General features: G+C 36.3%; 1 protein-coding gene across 15 annotated transcripts in view; it reads left to right on the top strand.

Moving 5' to 3' along the window:
* QKI (QKI, KH domain containing RNA binding) overlaps positions 1 to 21,979 on the top strand; it is a 139,377-nt gene that overhangs the window by 87,079 nt on the left and 30,319 nt on the right. For all 15 annotated transcript variants that reach the window (NM_204310.3, XM_015284003.4, XM_040696716.2 and 12 more), the window contains one exon: positions 7,278 to 7,421. In NM_204310.3, the coding sequence (NP_989641.2) occupies positions 7,278 to 7,421 (144 nt within the window). The remainder of the gene's footprint in view (positions 1 to 7,277; positions 7,422 to 21,979) is intronic.

The raw sequence follows: 21,979 nt of genomic DNA, 5'->3' as shown, positions 1-21,979 counted from the left end.
AAGTTGATGTTACATATGAAAATTGTTTGGTTTTACTCTAGCTTTTGTGTTGTTTTTTTTGTCATTCAGTAGGAAGAACTTGTAGTGGGTTAGTGAAAACAATTTAATAATCTAATTGATGCAGGATGTGTTTGGTTACTGAGGTACAGTCTCAACATTCCCTTGAGCCAGTGGCTTTAAAGGTCTCTGCTACTGAGCTGTTTTGTATCTTCTAATAGCCAATTTTTTTTTTTGAATTTGTGTGCATTATGTTGGAAAAAATGCACAGGGTGGGAGTTAATGCTATGATCCATAGCTTTCTGAAAAGAAAATAAAAGCCTTGTGGAAAACTTTGTTTTTTAAGGATCATGTTCTTTCTTTGTTGTCTGACTAATATATCCCAGTCTATAACTCAGAAAGTATTTGTTTTCAGTGTTTCTTTCCTTTATCTTTAATGACATTTTGACAGCTGGAAATGACCATATTCTGCTTTACCAGTTCTATTTTTTAATTTCTCAACTTCTAGTTCATGGTGTGATACTGTGGTCTTGAGACTTTGTTGTGAGAAGTCTGAGATCTTAAGATATTCTCAGTTTAAGTATTCTATGACTGTGTGCCTTCTTTCTCAAAATATTTTCCTCTTCACCGTTTGATTATCTTGAACAATTTCAGTTAAACTTGACAAAGATGTAGCATTCTTTGGGGTTTTAAGTTATTTGAAAACTACTGGCTGGATAGATGGGAGGTATAGATTAACATCCCTGCACAAGGGAAAGGGATGTGCGAAGTTTTTCAGTTATTCTTTTTTACTTAGCTGACATTAAGCTTACATGGGTCAGTCTGAAAGTACTGTCTCCTCTTTCTTTACATGGAAACAACAGATGTACAGAGCACAATAACACTATTTGACAGAGCAAATTCTCAGCTACAAAAAATATATATTTTTAACATAATCATCATTGCTATGTATGCATTTTTGCTGCACTTCTACAAATCTGCACCAGTGGAGATGATCCACTTTTTCACAACTGCTTTGATGGCATTGTTGCTGGGAAAATGTTGCCCATGCAGTCCATATTTCATTGGCTCAAACAGATAGAAGTCAGAAAACACCAAATCCAGACTATAGAGTGAAAGTGGTAGGACAGTCCAGCCAATATTGGCAATGTGCTCCATGATCTTAAGACATGTATGAGAAAGGTCATTGTCTTCTCTGGCCTGACTGTGGAAGTTTGAGTCTTCAACTTAGTCAGTGTTGCATTGTAGCAGACAGAGTTGGTGGTTTGTCTGGGTTCCAGGAAATCAAGAAGGATCGCCCCTTTCTTATCCCAAATGACAGTGCGCATCACTTTACCCACTGAGGGTTGTATCTTGAACTTTTTCTTTGATGGAGAATTCACGTTGCCACTTCACAAACTGCCATTTTAACTCTGGCTTGTAGTGGTGACATCATGTCTTGTCTTTGATAATGATGTAATCCCGGGAACTGTCACCTTCAGCTTCATATTGGTTCAGTAGGTCCTGGCAAACTTGCATGTGGTGTTATTTCTGTTCCTGTGGGAACATTTGTGAGACCCATCTGATGCAAACTATGATATTCTAGTATTGTCAGCATCATTTCTAATGCATTGAAACTGACATTCAGCTTCATACATAGATCCCTTTTTGAGATCTTCCAATTCACATGGATGAGCTGATGGAGAAGCTCTTCATTTTATGGTGACAGCTGTGCACAGCCAACTGGAATGTGGCTTGTCTTTCATGTTGCTGTCACTGACATGCACCACCTACCACCTCACTGTGCACACCGCTACTATTTGGTCTCCATATAAACATTCAGCAAGGACTGATTTTTTTTTTTTTTCCCATGTGGAGGAATTCAGTGATACACCTTTGCTTCACATGCACTTTAGTGTCAGATGCCATTTTGTTAAACTGCCCCTCTGCTGCCATCTGTCACGCAGCAACAAAATGTGATGGATATTGGTGGGAAGGTTCACCCTCTGCTGCCCTACCACCGCCATCTGCCTTTTACATTGTGGGCCAACCTAATAATACAGAAGGCATTATTTTTGGAGCACACCTCACTGTTAACTGCTTTCTGTTTCTTGCTAAATCAATAATAGAGGTATTAAGAGGGAAGCTTTGGCATGGGGTATGAAGATGTAAATAGAAATGGCCTTAAATTACTGCAGTGCAGGAGCTTTAAGACCATGACTCGGAATTACTTTGGTAGGAGTGAGACATATAGAAGATGGGACATAAATCAACAGGAATCTGGAAGTAATTATTTCTTATCATGGAACAAATTTCTTACTGTTAAAGCTTGGCTGTTTAGATACAAAGGATCATCAACAGAACTAATAATCTCTCCCCCCCCCCCCCCCCCCCTCCCCCACACACAATACCTCTGACTGATATCTGTGGAATTAAATTTCAAGGAGTTGTAGAAAGATGTTTGGGTTGTTTGGTTGTTTTTTTTTTTAAACTACTTGACCTAGTGACATTAATAGCTAGATAAATATTGAACAGGTTCCTCACGTCCATTATTGTATACAAGTACCTTGGGGATAATAAGCATACCCTCAACCGGCAGCAAAATGAAAATAAAATCTGTTTACAGAATTATTATTTATATTTAAGGATACTGAAATTTCTGCAGGATAAGGAGCACAGTGAAACTGCATCTGCCAGTTATATTACTGTTAATGTACTTTAATTTAGCAGACAGGGTAGTTTGGCTGTAATTAAGCTCTTCTAATACTGTTGTTCCCAAAGCTCGTGGCATACATCATTTTACACTGTAATTTCCTGCATCTTCTTTACCTCCATTTTTCCTGTATAATTCTTCCATAAACAATTTCAGGAATGCATCAGAACTTCATGCTGTAAATTACTTATTGTGTACATTATGCAATTTTGAATATATGTAATCAATTTACTTTTTCTGATCTTTTTTTCTCATTTTCTTGGTACTATTTTTTCTTCTACACACATGCCCTTCCTGCTGTGCTAACGAATGTTTTATCCAAAAGTAGTTCTCAAAGCAATTTCTGTCACTCCATATGAGCCTTTATTTAGGCAGATCTGGCAAACTGGCTGAATCACTTGACGGTGCTGCTGAAGGACAGGAGACAGACCAAATTATAAGAAATTCCACTTAAACATAAGAAAAACCTTTTCTACTGTGACTACTGTCAAACGTTGGAACAGGTTGTTTGTAGAGGTTGTGGAATCTCCAGCTTTGGAGGTGCTCAAAGCCTGGTCGTCAGCAACCTGCTCTAGTTGACCCTGCCCCTGAGAAGGGGGTTGGAGTGGGTGGTCTGCAGGAGTTTCTTCTTATCTCAGTCGTTCTGTAATGCTGTGAAACAATTGGATTATCTTAGCTATAAGTCAAACTGAAGATAGCCATCATTTGTGATTCCGTTCTGTTGGGGTATAATCCCAGCAGGCAGCTGTGTTAACTCTCTCTCCCCAAGTGGGGTGGAGGAGAGAATTGGAAAGTGTGAAAACTCATGAGTTTAGATTAAGGCGTTTGGCTAGGTAAAGCAAAAGCTGCACTTACAGAGGAACAAGGAACTCATTTGCTACATTTCCATCAGCTGGCAGATGTTTAACCACTTCCAGGCAGGGTTCATCACTCATAGCAGTTAATGACAAATGTCATTACTTAGAATGTCACTCCCTTCCTTCTTTTTTCCACTAGCTTTTCTTGCTGAGTGTGTCGCCCTTTTGGGTGGGTGCATCCCTTTGGCCAGTGTGGGTCAGCTGTCCTGGTTCTGTCCTCACCCAGCTCCTTGTGCACCCCCAGCCTCCTCCCTGTTAGGGCAGCATGAGAAGCTGAAGAGTCCTTGGCTCTCCGTAAGCACTGCTCTGAAACAGTGTAAAATATTAGTGTGTTATCACCACTGTTTTCAGCAAAAATGCAAAGCGCGGCATCGTGTAAGCCTCTATGAAGCAAATTAACTCCATATCAACCAAAACAATGACACTTTCTACAATAACTCCTTGTCATTCCCTTCTGGTTATCATTTTATCTTTTCTCCTCCAAAAAATAAAAACAATGTCAGAACAAAACCTTGAGTTTCAGACTCTACTTCACGAGTATTAAGAAGGATACTTTCCATGCACAGTTACATATATATTCCATTTACCTGTTTGGCCTTTTGTAGGACTGGAAAAAGATGTTTTCAAAACTGGTCACATAAAGAAGAGAAGTTTTAATTTTAGTGCTTTACTTGGAAGAAAATACATTTTCCCAGATCGTTCCTTTGGGATTTAAGGTAGCAGGAAAAGTTGTAGCTTTAAACTGCAATAGATCACAGGTTGTCTCTTTCATCCTGTGAGCATAACCCTGCAGTGCATTTTGGATCTGACTCAGTTGGAATGAATGACTTAGAGGATAATTGAATTTCCTGGCTTTAGTTTCTAAAGCAAACCAAGAAAACCCAGCCATCTACATAACTTTTCACTCAATTTTTAATAAACCAGATGACAGCCATTTGCAAAACTGTTAACTTACTAGGAAAGAAGCCTTGTTGAACACAGTGGGAGCAGTGGAGGAAGTCTAAGTCCAAGCACGTTGAGATAGAAGAAATTTGAAGCCTGTTCCCAACTATTCTCTTTTGTATCTAATTGTGTATTCAATATACATTGTGTAGACTTCCATTCTCCTTAATCCTTGTTCCAGTTTTGCCATTTGATTAAGAAATTGTGCTCTCTATGGCAGCAAGGCTTTTATTAGTGTATTAGAACATTTTATGATCTTAGTAAAAGGGCAATAAGTGCCCTATGCTAGTTCAGTTATCTTAATGAGTGTATGACGGTTTGTGGTGTGAGATCTGACCCATTAGCTCCTGTGATTACTGAACTTAGAGTGTTCCCACCGAAAAATAAATCAAGGGTTGTGTAAGTCTTTGTGATACCTAATGGTATCATCTCTGTGTGGTCTTACATGCAACTTCTGTTGATTTTTTTGTTTTGTTTTTAAAAAGCAAGTTGCTCATATTGCAACAGAGTAATTTGAACCACGACATCAATACTTGAGACTTCGTTAATCCGAAACATTTAAATACTAAATTAAAGAGAGGCAGACTACTCTATATTGTAATGAAGAATTTCCCTTGAGTCTAAAGGTTAAAAGGCAGGCATCCATCGACTGGGACAAAATACATTTTATTTTTCTTTGCTTACAGGTATTGAGACTTTGTACTGTTCTGTTCTCGTTGTGAAGGAAATCAGTGGAGCACTTCAGGCCCCTTACTTTGTACCTGTATTGTGCATTCCTATTACATTGGTCTATTGCTAAAACTGTATTTAGCCATTCCCTCTTTTTAGGAACAGAACTTGGTGTTTTATGTAGGGATAACTCTCCTCATTTGTTCATTGTGCTCTGATATTTTCTGAGAGTTGCTGGTTGTGCAGTTTACCATGCATTTAACACAAGTAGTGAACCAATACCTTTCCCACTATGTCAGTTTACCAGCTATCCATGCAAGAGGAGAGAGTGGCCTCTTCTTTGCTGTATCACCCTGCTGGCTTAGGTACCTTATCGGATTGATCTCAATTTTAACATGAACACGTTGCACTGCCTCATATAAGTAAAGCTTGTCATAATTTGAAAAACAGAAAAAAAGGGAATTGTTTAAGTTGTAATTGTGGTGTTTTGATCATGATTGAGTGAAATAAGCTGAGAATACCTACTGGTAAGATAGTTCCTTGAAATATTAAATTCCAGCAGGGAGTATATTATAACTCACCTGTACTTCGTATCGCGTCCTGTTGTGTAAGTAAGAGTTATTTTTTTCTCAGCTTCTGAAATTGGCAGAGATATATTTACTGCTGCCATTGTTTAAAAAACTGCCTGAGATAACATTTCTAAACTAATAAAAAAGTCTCTGTTCTTATAATAAATGAATAAAATGAAAAAAAATCATAGTGGCTGATAATGGGAACTTGTGTGTACGTGTGCATGTTACATAGAGAATAGTAAAAGGAAATTGCCTTCGAAGTACTGATTATTTTACGTAAATTTTCCATATACCTCTCACGGTCTTCCATTTTCATCCTTGTCTATTCCGCAAAACATTTCAGAATTAAAGCAGCTGAATTAAAGATGGAGCACTGTTCCTTAGAATGTTCTTTCAGGTGTTTATGAATATAAAGTACTGTATGTATTTGCTGCTATCAAATCTTTCTGATTTCCTGGAGGAAATTTGATTAAATTTAGGGTAAAAGACACAATTTACAATTAACGTTGCTTGCCTTCATTGTTTTTTTTTTTAATTTGAACTGTAGTTAAACCATAAATGTTTTTTTACAAGAAGGAGGCTTTTTTTTTAACACATTCAATTACATTTTAAATTTTGTTCTATTTAAGTTTAGCTAGTTTGCTTCACTATTTAATAAAAACGGAGTTGGAAAGTTTCTTCTCTGCTGTATTAGTTTTGTTTTTGAAAGAATGGATAAGAGAATGTATAAGTTAAATATACTGATATCTGCTGCTTAGAAGTATTTCTTACAAAAAATCTGTTTAGCATGCCTTCCTCTTCCTCTAAAACTGCTACTTTGAGATTGTTAATGCCAGTGATATAACAGAGTACCTGTGTAATGGTGACCGTCTTGTTGTGTGGTCTTCTGTGAACAGTATTAAAGCAGCCTTGTCACCTCCTCCTTGTTTTCTCCTTTCATCCATTACATGTCTGTTTCGAAACATGTTTCAAAAATTACAACTTATGTTCCCTTTTTAATGTTTGATTTTATTTTTAACTCTTCATGCACAAATAGTGAAAAGCAGTCCTTGACACTGAAGAATCATACTCTCCTCGTCCTTTGGGGAGATTCAAATGAACTCTCTGTGTATAGTGTCTGTTTCACTTCTCTTGAAAATACTGAGTTTCTCAGCTTATAAGTATTCTTCATCTGTGTAACCCCTGGAAGGCTGAAGAGAATAATGGAAACAATAGTATTTCTCTTGAACTTTGTGTTCTTGTTTCTTAGGTTGAGAAAGATAGTGTACAGAATCGTAGTTGTTCAAAAAAAAAACCAAAAGAAGTGGTCCCAAAACACAAAAACCCCCAAAACATTTTCTAGAAGATATTTTGAAAATTAAGCTCTTGTGAAATAACCACATAAAACAAAATTCTGTTTCTACAATATCAAGGAGACTTTTCCTTTCTCCTGTCTTTTGTTGAAAATATAGTTTGTGGTCTTCGCATAAATGAGTTTATCTACTGTTTATTTGATTGTTTTATACAGAATATAGCAATGCTTCAATATGTCTATGGTTTGTATTTCAGGAAGAACAGAACCGAGGCAAGCCCAACTGGGAACACCTGAATGAAGATTTGCATGTACTTATCACTGTGGAGGATGCTCAAAACAGAGCAGAAATAAAACTGAAGAGGGCTGTTGAAGAAGTGAAAAAGTTACTGATACCTGCAGTAAGTATTTGTGTATGCAAGTCTTTGATTTACATTTTCAGGAGTTATTTCTGAAAAATAATTAATGCTTCAGCAGTAATAGAAAACCTACAGAGCGGTACCCTAAGGTAAAATTTAGATATTATTTTCTAGTACTGTAATGATCTTTAAAAGTTTCATCCCTGATCAAATTATTCCTCAGATCAGAGTAATTATTTTAAAAGATGTTGATTTTTCTACCTGTTCAAGATACGTATATAGGAAGTCCTTGTAACCTTTGTAAAAGCTTTCTTACCTTCTTTCAATATAGGATGTTTTGCTTTAAGGCTTGGAAAATAAGACCTGTTTTTGTTTGTTTGAGCTGATTCTGATACTTCAGGAAAAGAAGGTGTGTTTTCGCAGATCACTGTATTAAACACCTTCCAAAAAGAACAAAGTCCCTCAGGAATACAGTATTAAAACACTTTGTCATAACTGAGATTGAGGAAAAATAAATATTCTAGAACTAGAAAATTGGCTGTCTTCCTTATTCCCTGAAAACATTAACTGCCTTCTGCTTAGCTAGATGACTTTACTTTTTGAAAGTTAAAAAAGTTCAAAACCTTAAAAGGCTTTAACTTTTGCAGGGAACAGAATTATCATGTGTGAGCCCTTCTCTCAGGTCTGCTCTGTATTTTTACTCGAAGCAAGATGACTCAGCATGGCAGTGTCGTGCATTCCATGCAAGTTTCTTCCATCTTGTGCTGGTTTTTACCACTACGTTAGTGTCATTTTATCATGATAAAAATAAACTGAATCTTTTTCATTGGAGGAAATTTTTGCTTCATGAGGAAAAAATGAGTTCATTGTGTGAAGGAGAGTGGTACTCAGTTTTAAAATGACCAATCAATTTTGGATGCTTGGTGAATGTTAGTAGAGGCTGGCTATAAGGAAGCTTGTGGTAGCAGAAGCCATATAAAAGAAATCAGAACAGACTTTTAAAAGATCAGGAATGAACCTTAATTTTTGAATTAATAAAATATAGTTGTATATTAAATAGGAAGTATAACATAGATCTCTTTGCACGTTTTGAATCTCTGAGAGCAGATACAAGAAGAAAAAGTACATCTTCTGCATCTATCCACTTATTGAAGAGATCTACAACATGTTAGGATTGATGCGGTATATACTTTTTGCTACAGCCTATTATGCCCGTGCAGTTGGTATTGTAGTCAGCTGTGCAATCAAATTCTGAGTTCAGGCATTTTGGGGGTTGAAAAGTTCTGTCTTAGGATTAAAACATGTGAATTGAAGACATACGTGAAAGAAATCAGAACCCTTTAAGTAATCACTCTGAAGAGAGAAAAGAAGAAATTCTAGCTAACTCTAAGGTGGGGCAAATTCTGGCTGTTGGAAGGTTTCAAAGATTCTTCAAGAGATATGAATAGAAAACTGGAAATTTACAGAACATCTGCAACTGTATTGTTTTCCAAAAATTGCCAGAGGATTAAAATTGATTCCAGAAAAAAAACCATCAGATTTTTTTTTCCATCCAACTGGGATCAAATTTGAGATTATGTGGGAGATAAAACTAAATCTCATTCTTACCATGAATTGACAGTGTTTTCATTTTCTAAGATACATTTTAGAAAAGCAAGTTTGTAGTAGATATGATTTCTTCAAACAATCTGTTATGGTCAATATATTAAAAAAAAACTAGTTACATTTTGTAGTGACAGTACAGAAATAGGCATATTAAAACAGATTTTCATTTGAAGGTACTTGGGGGAAAAGAGGCTTCATCAGTAGTAAAAAGTATTCTCATTTTAAAAAACCTGAATTGCTACTGATATTTTTCCTTGTGGATGTGATTTTATTATTTCCCCTTTTCACAATTTATCTTAAGAAATAAAAAGGATAGCTTGAGATAGATTGGCTGAAGAAGCCATTTTTCTCCCTGACGAGAAAGAAGGAGAAAGGCCAACATTTTTATTTTTTTCCAATAAATTTACATTTCTCTGGTATGAAAATTTATACTTATTTGCTGTACTTCAAGTTCTGTAAAAACTAATTATTTTCCTTTTCCCATACTTCGGTGAGATATTGGTCATTATCTGCACCTGCAAGATCTTACAGTACTGCTTCTTTCATGTTTTTCTCCAAAGAAAACAGGAAGAATAAAGCAGTGAGCAGTCTTTGGGGAACACATTGACCTGTTCTGTCCTTATGTCTCTTTCTAAAGTGGATCCTACAGGTTATCAGTCTCTCCTCATTTTTAGAGCTTTGAGTGTTTATTTGTTACTTGCAAGAGTTCAGTAAAGATGGGTAGTTCTTTCAAAGGATAGACAAAAGGTAGTCTGGTCTGTACAATTGTAGAAAGTACAAAAAATGTGCAGAGTTGTGTCTTACATAAGGGGACAGATGTCATACTTCATCTGTGTAACTCAGGTGATTATATCTTACTATTGAAAATGTAAAATGGTTATTTTGGGTAGTGGTTGGTAGAGCTGAGACCCTCTACTTCAGAATTGTTTAATGTTCTAAGGTGAATTGAATAAACTATACAGCTAGACGGCAACATAAATTGATAGGTGAACAATTGGCTGATGGTTCAGGCTCAAAGACTTTCAGTAAATGGAGTTAAGTCAGGTTGGTGGCTGGTCACTAGTGTGGCTCCACAGGACTCAGCAGTGTGCCCTGGCTGCCCAAAGGGCCAACTGTACCATGGAGTACATCAGGCCCAGCACTGCCAGCCAGGTGAGGGAAGGGGTTATCCTGCTCTGTTCTGTGCAGCCTCACCTTCAACACTGGATGTAGGCACCAGAATATAAGAAGGACATAAACCTCTGCACATCCAAATTAATATATGCCAAAGGAAGAGATTGTTCCACTCTGCTCTGTGCTGGTGCAGCCTCACCTTGAGTACTGTGTGAATTTTTGGACACCACAACATAAGAAAGTTATGCAGTTAGAAAGCAACTGTTAATGTCCAAAGTAGTGCTATGAAGGTGGTGAAGGGTCCAGAGGGCAAGTATGAGGAGCAAATCTTGGTGTGGTCAGCCTGGAGGAGGAGACTGAGTGGCTTTTACTTAACTATTCTAATTCAGTGTGGGATCAGTGTATAAGGGCAGCTGTAGTTATACTTAGTTGCTCTTTCTAGTCTTGTCTGAAGACAACTGCAAAACAGTGAGTGCTCCCTCTCAGAGTGGATACTTTACTTGCCACTACTGTAATAGTATTTCAAGTTTGTAATGGGTAGGAAAGACTGTTTAAGTAGAAGGTTGTATTATTTTGTTAGTACATTTGGCTGTTGCCTGTGATAGAGATTTTTAGACTTATCAATCTTTAACATCATTAAATTTAGCTGTACAATATGGGGAAAAGTATCTTTGTTTTTAAATTTGGTAATTCATCCTGCATAGTACTAGATGATTATGTTGTAGCTGATAAATTTAAAAATGGAGTAAGGAAACAATGCAAAATAAAGCAGTAACCTGAACACGCTTTCCACACAAAGAAAACTTACAGTATACGTTCATAAAGACTTACAAATAAATTAATAACAGGGAAGCAGAAATTGGAAATTAATTGTAATTAATTGGGTCTTGTCTTTGGGTCACATTTCAGAAAAACTTTGTGGAGCTTGAGAGTCTCAAATGCTAAAGCAGAAATACCAAGCTGAAGTGAAGACTGATGGATTAATTGCTGTTACTGTCCTTTAACAGTATCATAGTTGCTGACATTACTGTAGCTTATTTCCAGTAAGCTGTTTTGTAGGCTAAAGAAATAGGCATTAGTGGAACTGGGAAATAATGGACTTAAAGCATGCACTCTCTTTTAAACACTTTCATCAACAACAGAAGATAGCTATGCTTAAGAAATAATAGAGTAGTCAAAGAAAAAAAAAAAACTGAATGAGAACAGCTGTGGAAGTACCTGAAAATTGCCCAAGAGGCTAAAGCAGTTGCTGAGAATGATTGATTGAATCTTCTTGAGTCAAGGTTTTACTATTGGGTGAATTTATTTTGGCCTGAGGGGCTGATAAGGTTAAGTGCAAAGTACTAGTAGAAAAGGGAAAACAGGAGCAGGGAACAGAGTACTTAGAAGAACCAGGACAGTACAATAAGAAATGCTGTCTGTTTTCAGGAAAAAATAAGCAACTTAACTGTACTGTAATAAAAATGGCCTCACAAAGTTCCAACCTAATTCTAAATCATGGAGAACAAGAGAAGGTCATGCCGATGATGGCTGCTTTCAGCATAAACTGTGGCAAAACTGAGACTGGGAAAAACCTTAAGAATTAAGTCAGAAGATTAAAGCAGATAACACTTTGCAAAACAATGGATGATGATTTTCCATGTAATAGAAGGAAAAACAATGTTAAGAGTAAAGGAAATACTGTGAAGAAATCTGGGGGAATAGCATTTGATTTTCATCTTGAAGGTAATGTTAGCCATCTTGTTTCTTTGATGAAAAATAACTGAATAAAAAATGAAATAACAAATAATTCACTGTAAGCATCATGGACTTTGAGAACTTGCTATTCTTCATTACGTTCCATGTCTTGAAGCACAGTATGCCAACAAAAGCATCAGCGAAGTAGAGCTTTCTATGAAGATATAATACAGACATGACTAAAATAAACATTAGTGACCCAGTAGTTAAACAAAAATATCTGTGTTAAATGGGATGTGGTCTCTTCTTTAATGTCTGTTGCTTTACCTTGTGAAGAAATGTTAGAGGAAGACAGTACAAGCCTTTCATGGTGATACTGAATGGCTTGTTTTGCTTAAAAAAAAAAAAAAAAAAAAAAATTCTCCATGGTAGCTTGGCTCTAATATAAAAGGATTTTACGTATAGACTGACTTCTTCCAAATGCTGGCTATACTCCTTATCAAAGCAGCAGCAGAAAGTGACATTACAGTATTTCATCTGGTTTAATGTGTTACATGCTGCATGGGTTTTCTACAAATTGGAATGTCCTTTGTAGTCATGCTTAGTATATAAATATTGACTGTCCTCCTTGTTTACTATTTATTACTAGAAATGTTACTTTAATGTCTCTGGTTTTTAGTAACAAACAGGACTATATCTCAAATAACAGGAGAGAATATAATAAAGGGGCAAGAGTGCTAGCAGAATGTGGTGTCGTTTTCAGATGGGTTAGTTAAAAGCATTACAGCATTTCTTTCGCAGAGACTGCCTTCAGCAGATGTGATAAAGTGGGACTCTTCTATCAAAAAAGAAGGAAAAACAATTTCTAATACTCCCATTATAAGTGTAGTTGCAAGTTCTGATTGTGGTTTATTTCCAGTTTTCTGCAGGACGTCTTTATTTTTACCGTGGCATTTATGTGTGCTGATTCCATACCCAAGAACTAATTTGATAGCAAAAACCCAATGCAGTAGAGTTTTATTCCTGCCTTAGCTTTAGTAAAGAAAAAGAAAGTAGGAGGAAGATATCATAGTAATGCTTTGCATAACTTCCCGTCTGGTAGCTAAAACTAGCAAAATGTAAAATTTGAATGATATTGGGAAGAGATTTCATTTGTCTTAGTCATCAAAAAAAAAAAAAAAAATCTGCATGCAGGTTTGAGTTCCCTGAATAGCTCTTTCTATTTAATTCCTGCATGCTATGCTGGTTTTATATTTTTGCTTTCACAAGAGGGAATATAGCGATGCCTTCTGTAGTCTGTCTGTTGAAATGTTGGTCGTGCTGTGCATTCTACTGTTTCCTGCTTGTTCAATTAAAGTTATGAAATGAGTAACTGATACAGTAGCAGAAAAAGGACACTACTGACTTGAAAAACATTTGGGAAATTCCTTCATTACGTCTGTTTTGTTGATTCAGATGCAAGTCTCTTACAATGCATTCCATGTATGTCTTCCAAAGAGCAACTCTGTAGGTAAGATAATGAAGCAGATGAGCTTTTGGGATTGTACAGTTAAATAGCAAGCGGTAGACTTTTTGGTGTGAAGGAGAAGTGATTGAGCATTATTTTTAGTAGTATGAAGCAGACGTAGTTTTTCCATGACATTTTGAACCAAGGTCTTCTGCAGTCCTGCCATTCCTCAATGATTTGCTGTTCTTGTTTCCTGTTTTACATCAGAAGGTACTGGCCTTCATCTGATCGTTTAGCGTGTCCACTTGGTGAACTGCTTAACCTTGGATTAACTGACTTGCTATGGGATCAGTTCTGTTTTTGCACTGACAGAGGTGATGGAATGGGAACACACAGCCAGGGTGTTGCAGTTTAACCCTGGAAGGCAGCTTAGCACCACACAGCCACTCACTCACTCTCCCGGAGTGAGACTGGAGAGAGAATTGGAAAGGTAAAAGTGTGAAAAGAGTGGAGATAAAGACAGCTGTCTAGCTAAAGCAAAGTGGAACAAGGAATTTCTTAGCTTCTCATCATCAAGCAGTTGTTGAGCTGCTTTCAGGAAAGCAGGGCTCATCACACCTAATGGTTTCTTGGGAAAACAAATGCCATCACTCTGCATGTTCCCCCCTTCCTCCTTTGCCCCAGCTGAGCATGACACCATATCGTATGGGACATCCCTTTGGCCATTCTGGGTCAGCTACCCTGGTTCTGTCTTCACCCAGCTCTTTGTCAACCTCAGCTTCCTCCCTGTTAGGGCGGCATGAGAAACTGAAGAGTCCTTGGCTCTCTGTAAGCACTGCTCTGCTACAGCTTAAAATATTGGTGTATTATCACCACTGTTTTCATCAAAAATCCAAAGCACGCATCATGTAAGCAGCTATGAAGAAAATTAATTCTGTGCCAACCGGAGCAGTGGCACAGGGAAAACTGGGATTGCAGCAAGCCACCCATGGGTATACGTAGACCTCCATTGAGCTGTGTGTTTCTTCACCTGCAGATGAGAACAAAATAATCAGAAATGTGGTATAACAGGGTATGACAGCGGAAAAAAAAAAAAAAATAAATAGAAAAGCCTACTAGTGTCCAGTACTGGTAATTTCAATAGCTTACCAACAGTGTCAACACAGATTTAATTATGTTGAGCAGACTGTAGGTAAATTCTGACATGCACTTTAACAATCTTATTCCTCAGAAAGTTTTTAAATCCCAGTCTTAAAAATGAGAAAGAGGAACTCCTGAAATAGTTAACTTACGAAGTGCTCATGTATTCTATTCGACTTGTCACTGCACAGTTAAATGTTTGAGCTTTGCCTGGTGTTGTCTATTTAAAGAAAAATTGTTTCAGGCCAGCTGCAAGTGTGAAACAGCTCACTCTATCATTGTATACAGTGGTGAAAACTCTGTAGACAGTAGCTTGTTATCACCCAAAAGGTTTCTGTCAATGGTAGTGATTTTTTCAGACCATATTTACTGAAAGAAATGTAGGTCATTTGTAGCTTAATTGAATTAAAACTTGTGTAAACTGTTAAACTCCTCAACTCTTTTGAAGTGATCTTCATAGTACTAAGAGGAAGGCTAATATTATTTATTAGGATAATTTTGAAATTGCATGGATGGAAATTAAAAAGATGGAAAAATAACGAAAGGGTAAATGTAAATTTATGATGATCTGTGCAGATACATTTCAGGGTATATGTTTACAGATTCTGATGTGTAGTCGTGATCAGATACATCTACTTAAATAGAACTAGTTGAATTAGATTATAACTTGAGTAGCTGTACGTATTGATTCTTGTCTTTCCTAGGCTTTTCTTACACTAATTGGAGCAAAAAACTTCTCCATCAGTTATTTCTAACTATCTTAATGAAGCTGTTACTCCTAAACTTCTTCCAAACTTTTTCCATGGTTTATAGAACCTAGGAAGATCTTAATTGTGCCTACCTACAGTTAATATTGAATTCCATAACTTTTCCAAAGTATTAATTGGAGATGTATGCCGTCTTCTTCTGGCTTTTCTTTAATTTTTATTTATTTATTATTAAAGTGTCACAGTATATATCTTGTGAAACAGTTGATTGCTATTTCTGGAAAAGACCTTGGGAAATTAATGAAATTGTTTTCCCAAAGAGAAACAAAACTTTTTTTTTTTTTTGCCTAAAAGTCAGTAGACACATGCAATTCCATTGCAAATTTACACATTGATTGGGAACACTACTTAGATTTTTATATGATTCCTCTGTATTCCAGAAAATGTACTTAATCTCTTTGGTTTTTGTAGATGTCATTGTGATGACATTGATTTATCATGGTAATTCATTTTGTTGTTCTTTTTTCATCCTTCATCCCATTTTTTCCCCTTGTTTTCTTTATTCTTGAGTGTTCTTCCTGTGCATCTTTTATACTTCTTTCCTTCCATTTCTTTGTTCTTTTTCTTTTGATGGCCTTGGAACAGAATTTGTATGCTAGAATCTTCACAAAAAAAAACCTTGTTTAAGCTCTGGGGATCTGGGGGTGCTGTTTGAGAGCAGACTGAACATGAGTCAGCAGTACCCTGGCAGCCAAGAGGGTGAGCTGCATTTTAGGACTCATAAAACACAGCATACCCAGCCGGTCAAAAGTGGTGATTCTCCCACTATATTTAGTGCTGGTGCAGCCTCACCTTGAATATCATGTGCAGTTCTGATCTCCACAGTGTAGAAAAGACGTTAAGGTTCTTGAAAGCATCCAAAGGAGGCACCAAAGTCGGTAACAGGGCTGGTAGGCATGTCCTCTGAGGAGAGGCTGAGAGCACTCAGATTGTCCAGTCTGGAGAAGAGGAGGCTGAGAAGTGACCTCATTGCTCTCTGCAGCTTCATGAGGAGGGGAAGCCCTGAAGTAGATGCTGGGCTCTGATCCTGGGAACTATTGAACAGACTTCCTTCTTAGAGAGATGGTTGATGCTTGGTGCCCGTCGGTGTTCAAGAGGCATTTGGACAATGCCTTTAATAATAGGCTTTAAATTTTCATTACTCCTGAAGTGGTTGGGCATAGGTTTCCTGACAGCTGACATATTCTCTATATAAAATCTGGCTGAAGTATTTATCCCCTTATATGGGGAGTATATTATGAAGCTGTGATTCCATCTGTATCGTTAAAGGTGATAAGAAAACTCAAAAAACTAAAGATGCATCGTTTTTCTTACCTTTCATTTCTAGTTACCATTAGTCTTTTAGATTCCTATTTTACTTCATATTTTTGACCTTGAAATCTTTTCAAAATAACTATATTTTTTCTTGTCAGTGAATTTTCTGAGTTTTATAGATATATTTTATATATATATATATATTATATATATATATTTTTTATATATATATATAAACTTCGTATATACATGTCTTAAGATGTTCTGATCTTAGGTACCAAAAGTTCTGGTTTTTATTCAGTTGGCTTTCTTTTTTGAAATCAGACTTGCGTTAACCCTAAGTGAAAGAAATGCTATTTATAGGATTGTGGTTCTTGAAGATACATAGCATAGAGATCTGTTCTTAGTAGTTCTTAGTAGTGTTCTTAGCAGTGCTTTCTGGAAGGATCTTAGAATTGCAAAGATTTTTATTTGCAGTAAAAGTAAAGTAACCAGTAAGCGCTTCCCTTTTGAAGCTATTTAAAGTATGCTGTATTGCCAGTGTTAGTTTTGAAATCTAGATGCCTAATTATACAAAAAAAAAAAAAAAAAGCTTGTCATATGAACATCTGTAGTTTCATGCTGACTGATGATTTATACTCATCTAGCTTCTCTTCATTATGCTATTTTGACGTCAGATTGCAGAAGATTCTAATGTTTGGGAAAGTGATCAGGATTTTCCAACTACTATTTAGTAGAAAATGTGTACTTTTTTTTTTTTTTTTTTTTCAAAAAATACAGAAATACCCAAGCATGCAGTATAGGACTAATGAGATTTTCTTTCATATTTTGCTTATAGGCTAAGATTTTAATATAGGAATGTTCTGGACTCTTATCAGGAGAAACATAGGTGAGCATGATGTAGGAGATTGGAGCTAACTATTTTAAATAGCGTAAGTCATGTTGGACTGGGCCATTAGTAACATACTTTTAAGTTAAACTGGCAAACTGTCCTGGAAAGTGAAAGATGAGATGTTAATGGAAAGTGGCGTTGCTTGGATTGCAGCAATCAGTGAGAAGTTTTTAAAGTCTTGTCATTTTTCTTGGGTATTGTTGGAAATCACACTTTCTACTATTTTTTTCTCATATATTTTTGTAAGTATTTTCAAAACTTTGTTTTCAATCATACTGTATTAATAGGGCTAACGAAATATATTTTGTCTTGCTTTAAAGATGAAATTTCCATATGCGGAATTCAGAAACCATTGTTGGGAGTTCATGGTGGTTTTGCCACTTCTTTCAGGGCAGATTTATGCCATTGAACGTACAAGGAATCTTCCAGTAATACTAGCAGCTATTTTGATTCTGAGATCCAGATCTCTTGGCATCAATGTGCTTGTATGATGTCAGACGCCAGATTTCAGATGATTCATGAAGGAAAGTCAACCTTCCACATTTTCATGTTTGCTACAAATCCTGAACAGTAATTGCAAAGGGATGCAGTTGTCTTTCCTCTTTGTGCAAAGGATATTTTTTGCCTCTGATAGGTGAAACTTGCTCAAGATCAAATGATACATGCCCATAGATAGCAAGGGAGTATAGGCTATAGTTTCTGATCCCGGAGGTGGGGACTGTCATAAGTATTAAAATACCGTGTGCTATAATGTGCAGCAGTGATGGTTTCACATCAGCAGAATATCCTTCTGAATATGCAAACAAGTCAGTATGTTATGACTGTCCCGTTAATTTCTAAGCAGTCTTTGGAAGATAAAAATACAACAGTGGTTGCACATACTCTTCTTTATTGCTAATCAGATGAATGTCCAATCCCTTTTTTACTTTTTCTCTTTAATTTATTTAAAATACTGAATCTCTTCTTCTCAAGAATAACTTCCATGTTTAAGATAAAGATGGCATTCCTTGCCACAACATAGCTCAGCTGCTTTTTGTTCCTGAAGTTTGCTAGCAGCCACAGAAATTTTTGTTTTGATTGTTTTCAGAAATAGAAATATAACATTATTGATTTGTTACATCATTCTGACTTCCTAATTCTAAAGAATATTTCATTGTAAGATCTGTGAAGATTTCCTAGACTGTTTTCGAAAAAACAGCAGTGGCTCTAAATGTGTTGTGGAATAGCATTAAGAACAGGAGTACATCATCTTTATGCTAGCTAGCTTTGGTTTCTGGAGGTTACATGGGAGAGTTATCTTCTATGGATAACTTTGTAAAGACAACAACTTGCAAAAAATTTAAGTGTGGGGGACAGAGAACACATGCACCAAAAAACAAACAAACAAACAAAAAAACCCACAACCCTCCCAGAATAGTTTAAATTGAATGTTAACTGATTCAGACTTTTGCGCATTATCTCTACCAAATGTTGTTTTTGCAATGATGGTTCCATGGTGAACTTTTCCCGGAAATGACTTCTTGACCATTACCTTACCACGAGATGTGTAAAACTTCAGTTGTGTTCCCCTGAGTTGAATCAGAAAGCATTGCATGTAGTTGATTTCATCATCCATAAAATATTTATTGACACCGTGCCATTCTTTTCATATAGTTCTGTTTTAGTATCTTTATTTTCTTAAGCTCGTCACAGAGATATTCCAGTTGTAATATATTTGATAACATATTTGACTGTAGTAAGCCCAAGATATGTTGGATATATTACACTGTATTTATTATGATTAGTATTATTATAATTACACATTCACAGCTAAACTGAATACTTTTTTATGACAGGATGTAAAGTTCACTTTAGCTCATCATTCCAAAATTGCAACACTTATTTAAAAAAGAAAATAAATGAATACATACATATTGAGAACTTAAAAGGTAATCTAGCAGTCGTAGTATGAAAATATTTCATTTCATTGCAACAATACTTTCTGATGGGAAAATGTCAAAACAATTTGAATTGTAGAAAAAACAGTGTTCTTTGCATATGGCGATAAATGGAGATCTCTTGAGTGGAAGCTGACAAAGCAATCTTTTCAGCTGCAGTGTTTGAAGGAAACGGGTTACTAAATGTAAGAATTGAGCTTTGTCTCCACAACACTCACTACATGGGTTTTATATGCATATTAAAGTTGGGAAACCCTATTAAAGAGTGTTGCAAGACAGTCAATCTTGAAAACAAATGCTAGTATCTTGCATGACAGATTGGCCACCTCTATCAGAAGCCCATGGCAGCCACATGATGTTGAAGTGGTACTTCATTCCTAACAACTCAAAATTTTCTTCATGTGAATAGACTCCTTTTGTATATACATAATTTTTAATTGAATTTCTAAAAAGGATTATATTGGCTGCCACTCAAAACAAAAGCTACTCAGGTCAGGATCAACTGTGGAAAACTTAAACTTACCAAAGGTGGTATTCTGCACTTTTTTTTTTTTTCTTTGATCTGCTTTTTTCAATTAAATGCTTAGCTTAACAAACGTATAAGTCAGGTCAATGTTACACCAGTGCATCTTCTCATCTTACTAGCTGTTATGATGCTCTTTGATTTGTAATTTGGAGCTTTCAGTAGTCCTTTTTTTGAGTACTTGATTGTGTACTTTTATTTTGAATACGTTCTTTGGAAGCAGTTTTGGACTTGAAATAAAGTAGTGTTTTTATGTTTAGGAAAAGACTATAGCTACTACCTAAGTTATATATCTTTATATAAATGTAAGTAAAACCCAAATAAGCATTCAAATGTTTATCTTACTGTTACATGTGCATTTCAGATTGAAGCTTCTTTTACCTGGTGTTAATGATGAGTGAGATTCTGTCCTTACTTAATCTATAGACGTGAGCATTGTTGCATAATGTGGTTGGAATGTCAGTACTCACATGTCTCTGAAGCTTGTAGAAAATTTTAAGCAATACTAGGACAGTTCAGCAAAACTGGTAATAGCCTCAAGTGTTTTTGGTAAAAGTGAAGAAGGCAATCTTGTATGTAGCTTTTCAAAAGCTTAACAAGAGGAAGACAGTAAATGGCTTTCTTCTGCAGGTTATAAACAAGAGAAAATAGAATCTTTAGTTTATCCAACATTGAGGTTACACAAGTGAAAGAAAGTGATGGAAATTATTTAAAGATGGATCAATCGTTAAATCTAATATTGACAAGGAAGAGAGGTAACATTTGTAGCCGGAGCTTTCCCATCTGCAGTAGTTACATGGGACTGAGGACTGGTTGGAGCCAGTGCTGTCAGTATTCAGTACTCAAAACATTACTGTGTGTCTTAGTTCTCCTGCAAATGAGAGGAGACTTTCCCCAAAATAATAACAAGCTGTCATTTAGAGAACTCACTTTTAAGTATCTTTCTGAAAAGAGTTATCTGGTAATTTTGCAGCCATGGCTGTCCCATACTAGTTCATGATTCTTTGCAATGAGCACTTATTTAAATACACACCTGGAACTTCTTTCCTTGGTGAGACAGCCATGTGCAAATGAGCCACATGCATTCTGAAATGCAGTTCACTGGCCTGGATATTGTCTTCAAAGTTAAATGCCAGAGAAATCCTCAAATTCAATGCTAGCAGTACTTGGACAAATATCTTTCCTTATGCTGCGTGATTCAGTGGAGCCACTGCATTTAGTGGAACCTGAAATGTAGACTAGTCAAAACTAATCGTTGATTACTGACATTTTGTCAGTATCTAACTACTGTAAATTGTTAAAATGTGTTTTAAGGAGTGAATCCCACAGTAGTGGGAATGGTAAGCTACCTATGAATGACCCATGGAAGACTTCATAAAAATAAACAAACCTATTTTAGTGTGCCTTGAACATTGTAAAGAGGTCATTGGCTTCACTGGAAAAGAAAATACTTAAGGGTCCATGGGTTGGTGCCCACTGTAATGCAGTACATTTGTGCCCTCCTCCTAGCTTTCTTTTGGAAGTTGCTAGTACCTTGTTTAGGGAGAATGTTGATCTTGTTTGATTGGTTTCATGGAGATGTTCCTATGGACTTTTCCATTCATAGTACCCATGCCTTCCCATTCTCGCTCCTTTTCAAAGACAAAAAATTTGACTTACTAAGCAAAAAAACAAACAAACAAACAAAAAAAAACTTTATGGGATGACACTATCCTTCTCCTTTCTAAAAGACAGAATTAGACAGAGCTTAAGCTTTTCTAGCACTGGCCCAGAGACAATAAGTGTTTATTCTGTTCAGAATTGAACTGCTGTTTGCATTCAATGGAAGCGGGATCTGTTGGAGAAGAGTGAGGGAGCACTCATCAGTTTCTTTCTCACTTTCCTGATTAAAAGTGACTGAGGAAGGAGGAAAAAAAGAAGTTCTCAATGCTTTGAGAGGACATGGATGGCTTTATAAAAATTGAGACGTGGTGAGAATGGACACTTACACATCCATGTAACAACAGAACACAAAACACACAGCAGCGCTTCATGTAATTTTACTATTATATCCAGTATGTAAGAGCAAGTCACAGAAGATAAATTCGTTTTGTTTGTGAGGTGATCAAATATCTTCAGTAGTCCTGCAGTTGGTGGCTGAATCTGTCATCTTTGCCGTTCTGCTCTTTGTTTTTATTTCCTTCCTAATGTTTTGCTCTGCCAAACTTCCTTGTGTAGAGATGCTTTGTCTTTGCAGTGGTGGAGC

The sequence above is a fragment of the Gallus gallus genome, chromosome 3 (assembly GCF_016699485.2).
Source record: "Gallus gallus isolate bGalGal1 chromosome 3, bGalGal1.mat.broiler.GRCg7b, whole genome shotgun sequence".
In the NCBI taxonomy this organism is placed as follows: domain Eukaryota; kingdom Metazoa; phylum Chordata; class Aves; order Galliformes; family Phasianidae; genus Gallus; species Gallus gallus.
The sequence above is the reverse complement of the archived record's forward strand: the minus strand, read 5'-3'. Positions and strand labels throughout refer to the sequence as shown.